The 12,490-nt window shown below is 43.6% G+C and overlaps 1 protein-coding gene across 2 annotated transcripts in view; it reads left to right on the top strand.

Moving 5' to 3' along the window:
- The first annotated feature begins 1,042 nt into the window (after positions 1–1,042).
- LOC125294094 (calcium-binding protein 7) overlaps positions 1,043–12,490 on the top strand; it is a 21,520-nt gene continuing 10,072 nt past the window's right edge. Inside the window, exons 1-2 of one of the 2 annotated variants that reach the window (XM_048242456.1) lie at positions 1,043–1,481; positions 1,638–2,087. In XM_048242456.1, coding sequence (XP_048098413.1) covers positions 1,979–2,087 — 109 coding nt within the window. In that variant the 5' untranslated portion in view covers positions 1,043–1,481; positions 1,638–1,978. Of the gene's footprint in view, positions 2,088–12,490 lie in introns of both variants that reach the window. The other variant, XM_048242455.1, reaches the window with a different exon arrangement.

Raw genomic sequence — 12,490 nt, 5'->3', positions numbered from 1 at the left:
CGGGGCAGTAAGCGTGCCTCGGGTGCAGTGGCGGGAGACAGCCTGCCCCTGATGGCAGGTGGACAACGAAGCCTCTCCTCCTCCTTTAAGACTCACAGACAGGTGAAATGACACTGGGGAGATATCCTCCCTGCCTCCCTCAAACCTCCCAAACCACCCCCTACCCCTTGCACACCACATGAGCAACACCACCCCACCCCCTGTCTAACACACACACACACACACACACACACACACACACATATTTATAAACACAGCTGCGCCTGATCTGCAGCAAAACACCACCTAAATAGCACTCCTCCTCCGCAGTGTGCCCCTCTCCCCTCTGTGGGATACCATACAGGTTGGGCCAAGAGAGGAGGAAAATGCCTGCCTTTGTGCACTGTATTGTAATTCCATATCAAGAAACTGCTGCAGTGACACACATGCACTCTGACTTACTAACGTTTGCTGCGCGTGTCTACTGCCAATTGAAATGATTTGCAGGTGGAGGCTGCTAATGTGGCTCCAAATACAGCATACCACAATAACTCAAACAGTTAGTCTTCCCAACAGGCAGTATTGATTCTCTCCCATCCAATGTGTTGAATGGTACAAATGTCCTTGTCAGATCAAATTTGTCTGAAGGTACTGATGATCCTAGTGTTGGTCAGTTATTGCTTATATTACTCATAGCCTATCTTATCGTTATTCATACAACTGCACATGAATCATATTATACTAAAGGGTTAAATGGCGCGACTTTACCTTCAGACCCCACACAATGAATATGCACGTGTTGTGGCATTTGGGACGAGACATTTTTTTTATATCAGATGCCGAGGGGGAAATCATCCATAGTATGTCGCGAGATCATTAATCACTTTGCCTCATATGGTGTAGCTACGAGGTGCCATGGGAGCACGTGTCGCCACAGGCTGCACGCAAGACAAGGCTTTGTAACGTGCGCTGAGAGGAATAAGAATGAGTATGAATGGAGGTGGCGAGAGAGCAACAGAGAGAGAGAGAGAGAGAGAGAGAGAGAGAGAGAGAGAGAGAGTGAGTCCAGCACACACATCAGCAACAGTCCCTGAGAAAGGGAGACGAGGAAACTAGAGGAAATACCCTGACTGGAGACGCGCCTGTGCGCATCAGTCTGTGCCCCAGTGCATTCAAACCATTGCCGTGAAGATCATTGAAGCAATTCCGCCGTTTTTTTCCCTTAATCGCCGAAGACTGTCATAATCAGAAGAAAAGTTTAATAGTGTTTTTCACGACCACTGGCTACTGTGCTTATTTATTTTATAGTATAAACAACGAATTTTCACTTTATAATCCAATACATTTTGGAAAGAGAAAGGACACATATCACTGACCAGGAAAACTGAGCAACGCACCTCCAACATTGATGTTCTTTTTCAACGAAATCACCAGGAAATTATCGATGAAACCGTCTTTTGCTAATTAAATAGATATGGACCGCTTGAATGGCCGATTGTAAGGTATGATGTACGCTCTCTGCTGGAGTGTTAAAATGTATACTTTCTAATTATCTCCTGTTTATTGTCGTCTAGGATCGATCGAGGCTTGTTAATGGGTTTTCGCCTGTCACCACAGAAGTAATCTGAATTTGATAAATTTGCTATCGTTTCTTTTAGCGGAAAAGTTACAGACATTAAGCAATGGCAACGTATTAGAGATCCATCAAGAGCCGACGCTAACCTTACCCAGAGCTCAAGTTTATTTACGCCGGTGTACTCTAGACGTTGCAGGTGCATACATTGAGGCGGGAAATACTTAACGGAGGACAACTGGTGGTGTTCAACGCAACCCGTTCTTCTGGATAAAACCTTTTCCTATGCACGAGGACTGGACCCTCTGCAGGTTGTTAAATGGACGTAAACCTCCGCCACCACAAGGAAAGTAGGAGAAAGTTGGTATCCGAGCTTTAAGCCATATATGAAGATCTAGGTACCAGCCTAGCCTCTACAACGCAGTCATGCCTATGCATGCCGTCACCTCCACTTTGATGTACCGGGGAATTTGCACAATTCCAGATATTTTGAACTACGGCGGACCAGTGAACCTGCCAGAAGATGAGGTTGAGGGTGAGTACAGGTGTCTTTTCGACACCGTGTATTACTCTGCCTTGAGATACCATACCAGTGTCTTTACATACGGACAAGTCATTCAAGACGGACAGGCCCCCGTAGCGGCCAACGGAACACCTGTTAATGCTCATAATGGCATATTTCATGACAGTGTGTGTATCACTAAGCTTTCAAACACACGCATCATGTGCATCAACCCACAGATAACTTCCTCTCTCCACGCTCGCATAAATGACTCATAGACAGAGCCGCGGTTCACTAAAACGGTCTCATTTCAGCACCACGGACAGCACCATTTGTCAGCACTGGTTTGGTTGTCTTTCACTGTCGACGTTTCTGCCCACATCTGACATAATAAACATCAGCGAATTATAGTCAACAAACATGTTCTAAAACTCTTCCCAGCCTCCAGGATGTAGAATATTCATTTTATTCAAATTCAGGTGTGTTATAAGCACCTTAATAAGAGATGTAGTTTGACGCACATAGAGGATTGCCAGATTGGATTTCAGTGTTTAGGTTACACTGTGCAATCTTCATTATCAATATTATCAACATATGATATAACAAGACAATAGATGCATGAGCCCCTTTGGTGTTACTGTGAATATGACATGCGTTTATGATTTAGTTTGTAAATGTAGGTATATCCCTCTCTCTGTTAGTGTTTCATATGCACACACTGGGGAGTGCTGATTTTCGTTCATCAATGAGTGGCCTGATTGTATTTGACAGAAAAGTTTAATGCACACCATCAGACAGTCTTTGACTGAGAATTTTCTGTCAAATATATATACATATATATATATATTAAAAAATCCACTCTGGAGTGTGTGAAAAGCAGTGTGAAAGGCTCAGAGATGATTGTGAGTGTACACAAAAGCATGTCTCTGGTACATCATTGTCAAAACTTATGAGAATTTACTGATTCACACCTGATACACCTGATTCAAAGGTAAATCAAGTGTGAGGGGTATGCTTGTACTCTGTCAGGGAAAATATAGTGGTTTGTCTTGATACTTAATTCTTAGTTTATAATTTGCTTCTCAGAAAAGAAAAACATTCTAGCCCACCGACCATTTTTTTGCACAACCAATTTCCTCTGGTACACCATATGGCTTCTGTCACAACCATAATGGAGTCCTCTAATGGGTCCAGCACTGATTCGACTCTGCACCTGATACCAAATAGAGCAGTGATCCCAAATACCAAGACCCCAATAAGGTTTTATATACTGTATCTAAGACATTCTTTGTCTGATATTTCATTTATCTAATTATAGCAGTGGAGAAGACATATGACATGGTACATACTTTTATTAGGGTAACCAGTGGCCTGTTGTTCCTTTGAAATGGGTCTCTGATGTGCAGGATCATTCACTGACCAAAAGAGATTTCCTGACCACTACAAGCAGCTGTCCCGACGCATTATGTCCGCTTTGTCCTCTCCTCCACACTGGGGAAGGCTTAGTCTTTTTCCTGTTGTGTTTGTACTCGTCTGTCTTCCTCTTTGTTTTTCTGTATTTGTTTGTGTATGTGTGTGTGTTTGTGTGTGTGTGTATGTGTTTGTGTGTGTGTGTGTGTGTGTGTGTGCACAATCTCAGAGTGAGAAATTGATTTAGCACCAGTTTACTATTGTGTCCTTAAGTATACATTTGCTGGAATACCATATAAGCAGAGACATAATGTCTGCATACACATGTGTCTCTATTTACCTTCACAGAGTGTGACAGAAATGCAATTTTGGTGTAATCAAGTAGTTTAAAATTCTATCACCTCTTCTAAGGTATCAACCCCATGCATTTTTTTTTTTACAAAATTTAAAAGACACATTTGACTGAATCCATAGGACCTTCTTTTTTCCTAACACAAATGTACACGCACGCACGCACACACACACACACCACACACACACACACACACACACACACACCACACACACACACACACACACACAGGGCACACAGTTTAGCTCGAATTTTGTTGCAGCATAAATTTTATGCAGCATAAATTTGCATCAGATTTGTTGAGCGGTTTCAGATCCTCTTCTTCTAAGTCAAACATTGTTTTGTATGACAAAAACGATGATTATCTTTCCGTGCTCACACATAGCAAAGCATGCCCCTCCCTGTGTCCTGATGTTTCTCAGTCTCTCCACTCATCCCCTCATCTCTGTCTCAGCCCTATCCTCATTCTGTAGTCGATGAGGTAAAAACATGGCGTCTCTCAGGTATTTCTAAACCTTGAGTGCAAGCACATTCCATGTCAGTCTCTCGTATTATACAGCCAGCAATAAATGAATCACCAAAGCTGGCACACTCAGGCTTACTGTAATGTCAACCTACATTTTAAAAAATACCTGTCCCCAATCACCTGGAAAAGATGCTAATAAGCACAGGCTTTTCTGACAGTCCTTACTAGATGACAGTCAAGACGTCAGTAGTGCCTTCAAAGCATGTAAGAGTTCTCTGACATACTGTATATGTAAGATATATATGCATGATGCATGTCTGTAGATTATCACATGGCTGTCCTCTCAACTGTTGAGTTATGCCTAGACCTTGGCCATACTTTACTGACTTTATTGCTCTGGTTATAATGCACTGGCACCTGTATGACATTTCCTTCTGTAGGATTATTAACAGTCAACTCAAATTCAGTGTATGTAGACAGCACTGGAGTTGGCACAGGGCCACAATCAGATTGGCTTGTTGTGAATTCAATTAAAACGCTGGCCAGAAAGAGATGTGTACAGAGCTGATTGAATTTGGAGCGGCTTGCTTTCAGTTCCCATTGGTGGCACACTGTGGACTATGGGCCGTGCTGGTGCCGTTTGGAGTGAGCCAGCAGCATTGTCCCTGACATGCTTTTTGCGGCTGCATCTAATCTAGTACTTACTGAGACGTGAAGGCATGCAAACGTTACCTAGTCAGCGCTTGGGAGTCACACACACACACACACACACACACACACACACACACACACACACACACACACACACACACACACACACACATACATACATAGAAACATATACACACACGCACACAAAGCCTGGTGCTAGCATTGGTGTGTTTGCACTGGACATCAGTCTCTTCCATTCCTGCCTTTCCTTCAGTGCTTTGTCTGTGATAAGGGATTCTGCAGCTTGTGTGTGATGTGGAAGCCTAATGTGTGATTCATGCTCGGAAGCCTGATACTGCACACACTTGTGCTGCCATCACAAGTCCTCTCCTCTCCCCTCTGTCCACACAGCAGAGTTTTCTGTCTTAGAGCAGACGGCAGAATGCTTCCTACAGTAGCGAGAGAAGTAGAGAAAGAGTACAAGGGACAGCAGATAGTTGCATAGTGCAAGAGAGAGATGTCTTTGTTTCATGCCAGTGGTAACTTCTGGTGCATCAGATACTTTTTTCCTCTGCGGAATTTTTCTATTCCAGGAACAGACTACATTCGGCTTCCACGAATTGGCAGCTCTCTTCAATCTCCAAAAAAAAAAAGAAAGAAGGAAAGAAAGACAAGAGAGGAAATGTCTTCCTGCCGCTTTCCATTCCTGCTGCCTCCAACCAAACCTAAACCCATTACCTCACACAGTTGTCTTGGCAATTCTTACAAAACAAAATCTAACTTATTTGTTTGTGCTTCAGTGAAAAAGCCTTCAGTTTCAATGGTGCTGGAATGCTAATCTACAGTATACACACCTTGCAGTCAAAAGACAACCTGTATACCTCTCCACAAGCCATGCTTAAATACTGATTAACCAGCTGCTTAATTAAAATTAATTATGACTGAATAGTTTGTTCAGTATGCACATCAGCTGAGCACTTATGGCTAATTGGAGTGGTCTTTTTGTTAAAGGACAAATTGCCTCTAGCAGGCTATGCGGAGGGCGGCTATTGAGTGGTGTCAGGTCAGGTTGGGTGGCGGTGGCGATGAGCGACTGGTGAGAGGGACGGGCCACTGATGAAACCCGCCGACGAGACTCGGGTTTTCAATTACCAGACGAGTCACGGTGGGGAGCCGTGCGACGGTCGCGCTTCAATGGCTCCTGAAAGAAAAAAAAGCAGGTCAGAGGCAATATCTGCAGTTGATTGCATTCTCTCTCTCTTTTATTCGGTTAGGGCGGAATCCCTACGCCTCCCTGGGCTGAAAGTCACCTTAACACCCGTGTCACTAATATTTAATTAATAGGCACCATGCACTATGGGGGAGTTGCTAGCTTGAGTGAGGATGTTACTTACTTAGTTAAAAAGTTTCCTGGAACAAATATGGGTCGAAGGTACGGGCATGTCAGGGAAATCTGGGAAGGCAGCCATTTCCCTGTCAGCCTGTTTAAACCATCAGACAGATAATGCAGAAGTTTTTGGGAAAGAGAGCCACAAACCCAAAGTGACAACAGAAACTTGACCATAGCAAGACAATGGACTGCCAGTCTCACACATCTGGTTTACTCTATCACAAACCCCCTGAGTCAAGCTGCCACTCACACACTCCTGTCTCTGAACCAACCACCTCTCATGATTTCGCTTTCTACGCTACCAGTCTACTGTATGCGGCACCACTAAAATTTGGTCTCAAATTCACGCTTTATTCATAATGATATTGTGGTGATCTGTCTATGTCTACCGATGTCAATGTTTAAATACCGGTACTTAAATGCTTTAACAAACGACATGTGCTTCTCTGTGGACTCTTGAGTTCACCCCCAGCAGGTTTTCACTTGCACTCCCACCTTCTTTGGTAATCATTACTCCTCCACACATCTGCCTGTGTGTGTACAAGGTGAGGGCGTATGCTGAATAAGTTGATGAGGGGGAGATAGATTTGCAGTATTTCCAAATCTCCGTTCTCCTCTGTAGAGTATGTGCTGTAGCTTTCCCTCTCTGTGAAGTTTGTCCATACAGCCATCTCAGCAGGATTTCATGCATATCATTTCTCCACACTTCTCTGTAATTAGAACGTCTATCGGGTACCTCGGCGTCTGACTGTTTAGACGGTCTTATGCTGTATGTAAGAAAAACACAAGGTGTATTCATAGGAAAAAGGATGATTCTTCGGTTAATGCAGCTTCAATCTTTATTCCAATAAAAAGCAATCACGAAAACACGTGAGACGTATTACCGGGCACCAATCATGATGAGTGAACCCAGAGCTTCTCAAATTCTTGTTCTATATCTTGTTCCAAAGTCCCTCCTACACTCTAAATGTAAATGAACTAGGCTTCCAAAGCAAACAGGTCTGGTCACCTTGTGTTGTTCTGTATGATAATTAAATCTCCACTTTAACCTGGATGGGTTACCTCCCAAACCCAATTTACAATTGTTTGCTTACATTCATACTTCAAGTTGCTTCCAGGCCTTGGATGAGACGATAGCATAGACCTTTGAGTGTTATATGGATAAGATCACCATGTGGGACATGATGTTCTTAGACAGGGTAAACTGTAAATCCTTACACTGTATTTATTATTTTCTAACATATGTCTTAAAATGACTTTGTGCTTAATGGTTCCTTCCGCTTGAGGGAATTTTCATCATCATACATCATCAATTTATCATTCATCTTATCTGCCTGTCTGTCTGTCTGCCTGTCTGTCTGTCTGTCTGTCTCACAATCTGTGGAACACTTGCTATCAGATGGTAAACTCAAAGCAAACAAGGAAAGAAAAATATTGAAGCAGGCTTAAATCAAACAAAGAGGTTTTGTCTTACAAACTTCTAAACAAAATGGATGTCTGAAAAATAGGTTTGATTAGTCAGCTGCTTGTTTAAGCATACTGCTTTTATTTAATAATTTGAGAATTTGAGATTCATTTTGAATATGAATTTCTAGGATATCATCAGTGACATTCACCCTACTCTTAACAAGAGAAGAATATGACAATGTCATTTTTTAACTCACAGCTGTTTTGCTACTCATGTCACAACTGATTAAAAAAACTATAGATATTATGTATATGGGCAGAAGGGAAATCATGCTGGAATGTCTATATTGATATTCAGACTGGGTAATTGTTGTTCAATCACTGGCTTTTCACCAACACATGTATAATGACAGAGAACGATTTGCTGCTGTACATCAAATATACATCAAATCTGGCCCCTACGGAGCAGATTGACAGCCAACTCACAAGCCACAGACTACATTTGTAAACCTCACCAAAAGCAAAGACAACCGTCACTTGTTGTACTTCTGAGGAGCCCGTCGGCCATGTCCTATTAACCCCCAAAGTACATGTCCGATCCACTTATCCATCAACACTTGTGGGCCATCTGTTTGCAGATGATAGTAGTGGAGGTTACAGGAGGAGCTGCCATCTCTCTCTCCTCACATCTGTCTGCCAAGCCATGGCGATGCCTTTCCCATCAGCAGTATTATGGGGTGTCAAGGCTTACATAATGTATGCTATAATACCTTAATACAGATTTAGATGCGGGCATGGAAATGTATATAGGCAGTTGTTCACTGCTTGTACAATAAGGATACATAATCATTTTATGCATTATCCATAAGAGACCTGCTTAGCCATAAGCCATGACTCATATGCATCAGGTGACATATTAAAGATATCAGGTAAAATACATCAGAAGCCCTCAGATGGAACAGCGCCGAGCTTTCTCGGGAGTCACAGAGCTCCTGGTTAGCTGGCCTGTCAGATACAAAAGACTCTCTCTGTCCTTGCCAAAGAATATGTCTGGCTCCCTCATCAGAACCAAGAGGCTTGTCATCTTTCCACCCCCTCCCCCCTAACACACACACACACACACACACACCTCTCACACACACACAAAAGAAAAAGAAGAAGTGTGACGCAGTGCGCGCAGGAAGTCATTACGGTAATAAGATGGAGGCACCAATCCTCTCATGTGTGCGGTGACTCACACAAGGCTTGTCAGCTGTCACAAGTGAGCCTTTCTCTGTTTGCTCAGGCAACCACCACACACAGTGCCACGTATATTCTTTCCATATTCCTCAATGTGACCACTCCCCAGCCAACCCACCCTGAAGAAAACATGAAAGAAAGTCAAACCGGTGTTTGCACACTATTGTGGCTAATATTCTCTGTTCACATTGTATCATTGCGTCATTCTCATTGCGTCATATTATTACCTCTGAGCGCAAATATAGAGTAGAGTGAGTTCACCAGGGTAAAAGCAGTGATTAGATGAATAATTATTATGCTCTAGACTTGTGTGGTGTTGTACATAGGACATAAAACTGGCCTGATTTAAATGTACATCCAATTATTGGCATATATCCATGTTTCCTGTGTCATCCAGGTCTAAAGCCTGCAGTGCCAACCATCCGTCAGCCATAATGGGATTACAATTGTGTTGCCTCCCAGACATCTTCACTAATCACACTGTATCATTCTGACTGAGGATGTAGTATCTCTGTTGGTTAAGAAGTTGGATGTAGACAAATACTCTTAAGGTGCATGTCGAATTTACACATAATTGCTAACTAATGTACGGTAGAGTTAGTCGTATTTGCTTGGTAACTGCTGATTAATCCGCTAAATTCTCCATAATCCATGCATTCATAGTAGGCCTGCTGACACACAGATGTGTGCTGTGTACTGTTCCAATGTAGGCCTGCCTGCTAAATCTAAGATAGAGGATTGAAATGCAATCAAATGCTATGAAAGATTGCACAGGTGAGGTGAAGAGCAAAATAGAACTGGAATGTAGGCAGAGATCTGTGAGATCCAGTGCCCGAGTTAATGCTCTTAACGAGCTAAAGGCCACGTAGGCTTCAATATCATTACATGGAGAGTCCCACTGTTTTGCTACCTGTGCAGCCAGCTGCACTCAGAAATTTCATTTCTTGAAATGCCCATATGCCCCTCAGGCCGAGGATGTACTAAAAGTGTGAAATTATGGCAATTACACTGAGGGATATGGGGTGAGTGGTGGGTGGTGGTGGTGGTGGAGGAGAGGGGTGGACATGCATGCATTTCTCTTTTTATAAACTCCCAGATATGTAATGGAACAGTAAGTGGCTGCCTTGCACGGTTTTGCGGAGTGCTTCTCTGTGTGTGTGTGTGGATGCAGTCGGCTGCTGCCTAGTGCTGCTGTATTTATCCGCAGAAGGTATGTCCGGCCCCAGAGAGTGGGCGTTGCGTCGGTGTGTTTTTTCGCGAGGTCAAACGCGAGCTCTTTGAAAGCATATGCTTCCATGGCAATGGAGCGCAACTCGGCATCGTCACGGCGACTGGTAGCCGTGAGAAAACCTAGTGCTGCTGGCAGAATGCTGCTCTTGGCTCGGTGTCAAGTTGCAGAGATTCAGCTTGCAAAAACCTTGTTTCCTACTTGAATCTGTAGACAGAAATGATGACCCCCCCCCCTTCAAAAAGCCACTCACTAGTCAAAGTTATGAACAGTGTCTGCACTGTTTCTCCAACTCCCCGTCCCGTAATATTCAATGCCATGTGTCTCCCAAATGCCAGTCTAAATACCAAAAGCCCTTTTGTGTGTCCCGAACAATGACAGCAGACAGAAGCCTTCGACTTCAGACGAAGTTCTGTCCCTGTATAATTACCCAGCAGTGAACTGACAAAGGGGTCTCTCGCCTTTTTCAATTTTTGGAGCGCTTAAGCATACACTCGACATTCACATCCTCAGCAGCGCCTGTCACAGAGAACAATAGGGTGCGGGATAGGAGGGCGGCGATATAGCCAAGAGGTGTAAATGTTCCACATTTAAATTGAAAAAAAAAAAAAGCCATCGAACAGAAAGCATTAAAAATCCATAGGGTCAGATGGTAACAATTCTGTTTATTGTTGTGGCAGGCAGCTGACATGGGGTGAGGGTGCGTTACCGATCAAGCATATCTCTGCTTTCCCTCTCGAGAAAGGTTGGTGCACCTGGGGCACACACATACTCCACTGGTGGGGGACTGGGGGGGTGGGTAACAGACCAGAACCAGCGCAGCCGAGAAGTTATCCTGAGAAGAGAAAATGGAGTGAGGGTGGTGAAGGGGTGTGTGTGTGTGTGTGTGTGTTTGTGTGAGGCAGTGAGGGTGGTGAAGGGGTGTGTGTGTGTGTGTGTTGTGTGAGGCAGTGAGAAAGTGAGTGAAAAGGGTGTTGTGTGTGTGTATTTATTAGCCAGGCAGTGAGAAATGTTTGTGTGTGGTTTGTGTAAGGCAGTGAGGTAGTGAAGGGGGTGTGTGTGTGTGTGTGTGTGTTTATGTGAAGAGCAAGAAAAATTAGGTGAAGGGGGTGTGTGTGTGTGTGTGTGTGGTATGTTTGTGTGTGCAGTGAGTGATTAGTGAAAAGGGTAATGTGTGTGTGTGTGTGTGTTTGTGTAGAACAGTAAAGGAGTAGTGAAAAGAGGTAATAATATAACAATGTGTGTGTTTAATGTGAAAACGAAATGAAAATTAAATTAGGGTGTGTGTGTGTGTGTGTGTTTTTTGTGAGGCAAGTGAGGGTGGTGAAAAGGTGTAATGTGTGTGTGTGTGTTTTTGTGGGATGGCAGTAACAATGGTGAGGTGTGTGTGTGTGTGTGTGTTTGTGTGAGGCAGTGAGGGTGGTGAAGGGGTGTGTGTGTGTGTGTGTGTGTGTGTGGGCAGTGAAAATTGAAAATTAATGTGTGTGTGTGTGTGTTTTGTGAGGCAGTGAAGGTTAGTAAGAAAAGGGTGTGTATATTAATGTGTGTGTGTGTGTGTTTTTGTGTAAGGCAGTAAAGGTAGTGAAGGGTGTGTAATAATAATGTGTGTGTGTTTGGCATAGGAAACAGTGAGGGTAATGAAAAGGTGTGTGTGTGTGTGTGTGTGTGTTTGTGTGAGGCAGTGAGGGTGGTGAAGGGGGTGTGTGTGTGTGTGTGTGTTTGTGTGAGGCAGTGAGGGTGGTGAAGGGTGTGTGTGTGTGTGTGTGTTTGTGTGAGGGAGGGGGGGGGGGGGGGGGGGTGGGGTAGAATGTAGCCGTACATTTCTACTCATAATGAAGTGAAGAGGAAATTGAGAGAGTTCTGTTAGTTTGGTAATATGCCAACATTCCAAAACGGAGACGCTAAACACCTGGTCTAAATCAGATGTAACTTACCTGCATGAGACTGTCTAAGGATCCTTTTGTTCACCTTGCTTGTTTTGTTCGAAGATCTTTGGTATCCAGACAGGTGGTATTTTATTCCAACCTTCAAGGTGGTCATCCAAGTAAAGTTTCACGATAGTCATAATAATAGGCCTACTATCTATTATGAGAGACATAGTCTCTAACTTTCAGAATTTTTTTGGGAGGCTCTACTGTCCCACATACACATTTTCAGTGTGTTTGTGTGTCTGCAGTCATCTCTGTAGGTCAAGAATGAATCACTCACTCACTCACTCACTCACTCACTCACTCACTCACTCACTCACTCACTCACTCACTCACTCACTCACTCACTCACTCACTCACTCACT

The sequence above is a fragment of the Alosa alosa genome, chromosome 5 (assembly GCF_017589495.1).
Source record: "Alosa alosa isolate M-15738 ecotype Scorff River chromosome 5, AALO_Geno_1.1, whole genome shotgun sequence".
NCBI lineage: Eukaryota > Metazoa > Chordata > Actinopteri > Clupeiformes > Clupeidae > Alosa > Alosa alosa.
Note: the sequence above shows the minus strand (reverse complement) of the source record. Positions and strands in the feature narration are given on the sequence as shown.